Source organism: Aptenodytes forsteri, unplaced genomic scaffold (genome assembly GCF_000699145.1).
Source record: "Aptenodytes forsteri isolate BGI_AS27 unplaced genomic scaffold, ASM69914v1 Scaffold2, whole genome shotgun sequence".
Taxonomy (NCBI): domain Eukaryota; kingdom Metazoa; phylum Chordata; class Aves; order Sphenisciformes; family Spheniscidae; genus Aptenodytes; species Aptenodytes forsteri.
In genome coordinates, this window is record NW_008795695.1 from 12,046,569 (window position 1) to 12,048,182 (window position 1,614).

At 48.0% G+C, this 1,614-nt stretch overlaps 1 protein-coding gene across 1 annotated transcript in view; it reads right to left on the reverse strand.

The window, feature by feature from the left end:
- C2CD2 (C2 calcium dependent domain containing 2) overlaps window positions 1-1,060 on the reverse strand; it is a 45,460-nt gene extending 44,400 nt beyond the window's left edge. Inside the window, exon 1 of the mRNA XM_009283097.1 lies at window positions 980-1,060. Within this exon, the coding sequence (XP_009281372.1) occupies window positions 980-1,060 (81 nt within the window). The remainder of the gene's footprint in view (window positions 1-979) is intronic.
- Between the last annotated feature and the right edge of the window lie 554 nt (window positions 1,061-1,614).

Sequence of the window (1,614 nt, forward strand, 5' to 3'; positions counted from 1 at the left end):
GGAGGGAGCGGGGCTCGGAGTGGGTGTCTGGGGCGCAGGCTGCGGCCGGGACAGCTGCTGCCGGGCGGGTTCGTGTGCGCCCTGAGCCGGCGCTTCTCGGAGAAACCATGGAAAGAATGGGGCGAGAAGAGCGCTTCCAAGGATGGGCAAAAAGGGGGAGTTTCAGCAGAGACAGTGGGGCAGGAGAGGCGTTCAGAGGCCAGGGAAAGACACAGGTGTCAAGCTAATAATTTTCATTGTTTTTCATATAACAAAATGTTTCCCCTTCAGTGGTATTTAGTGATGTCGTTTGCACACTAAGAAACAACTGCAAATGAACGATCAAGTGAACAGACCCTCCCATCTTTGCACGCAATAGATAAACGTGTTAATGCCTGCTTGTGGGCAGAACAGGAGTCGGTTACAAAACAGGCCTGGCTTTTTCACCAAAAAAGAAAGATCATATAACCTTTGTCTTCCAGAGGCTGAACCTAGTTTATGGCAGAATTACAAAGTCCAGTGGATAAAATTGCCACGCTGCCCCTCAGTAGCAAATGGGCGTTTTTATGAAGGCACCCCTTTATATAACAAGGTAACACTTGCGGGTCTGTGATCGGCCTTCCCGCTCACCACTTAACAGCGCTGTGGGAACAACTAAGGAGATTACGAGGCTTTTTATTTTTCCCTCTGCTTCCTATCAAAGGGCGAATGCAAGCTTCCCTTTTCTTCCTGGTGCCGCAGCATCTCCTCTGCCGAGGACGTCAAACTCACCGGTAGGAGAAAAAAACATTGCTGTGTTTCATTTTGATCTATGGCCTGGAGCGTAAATTAAGGACTAAGTACTTTCTACAAACCATGGTGAATGACTCTTGTTATCAGTAGGAGGTTTGCGATACAGAGGAAGGAAATTGTCTTTTGATAGTAAATAAAAGTTTCATAATTATTTCTGTCACATTCATTTTTAGTAAGTTCCTGTTTGGCTTTCAGAGTGCTACCTTACCAGCTCAATGCTATTTGTGTCCTCATTTTTCTGCTTTTCTTTGCCTGCTCTGTTTCTTCCGTAGTGGCTTTCCTTACGCATGGCAGCTCCCAACTGATGAACCTTGCTTGTATTTTTTGCCCAGTTCACATGCTAAAACAACCAGCAATTAAGTCATTGAGGTTGGTGGTAAAATGTCATTGTAAGTTCTTGCTTAGGCTATTGCCACTTAAAGGGCAGAAACATCATCTTCTTGCTGGAAACTGGAATTCCAGACCATTGGAGCGCATGCCATGGATCACAGAGGGGAATTACCGTGGGTCCCACGGTGCCTGGCTCCGGCGTGCCTCCCGAGGGAGCGGTGCAGATGGCAGGTGCCGAGGCACAGAAGCCGTGTGGGCTCACAGACCAGGCAGCAAATGCTTGTTTGCTGGACATTTTCAAGCAAATTCACAGCTAGAAGCAGAGGTAAAAAGAAAAGGGAAGTGAGTGCATTACAGAATCACAGAATGGTTGAGGTTGGAAGGTCTCTGGAGGTCATCTGGTCCAACCCCCCTACTCAAGCAGGGCCACCCAGAGCTGGTTGCCCAGGACCATGTCCAGATAGATGGCTTTTGAATATCTCCAAGGACTCCACAACTTCTCTGGGCAACCTG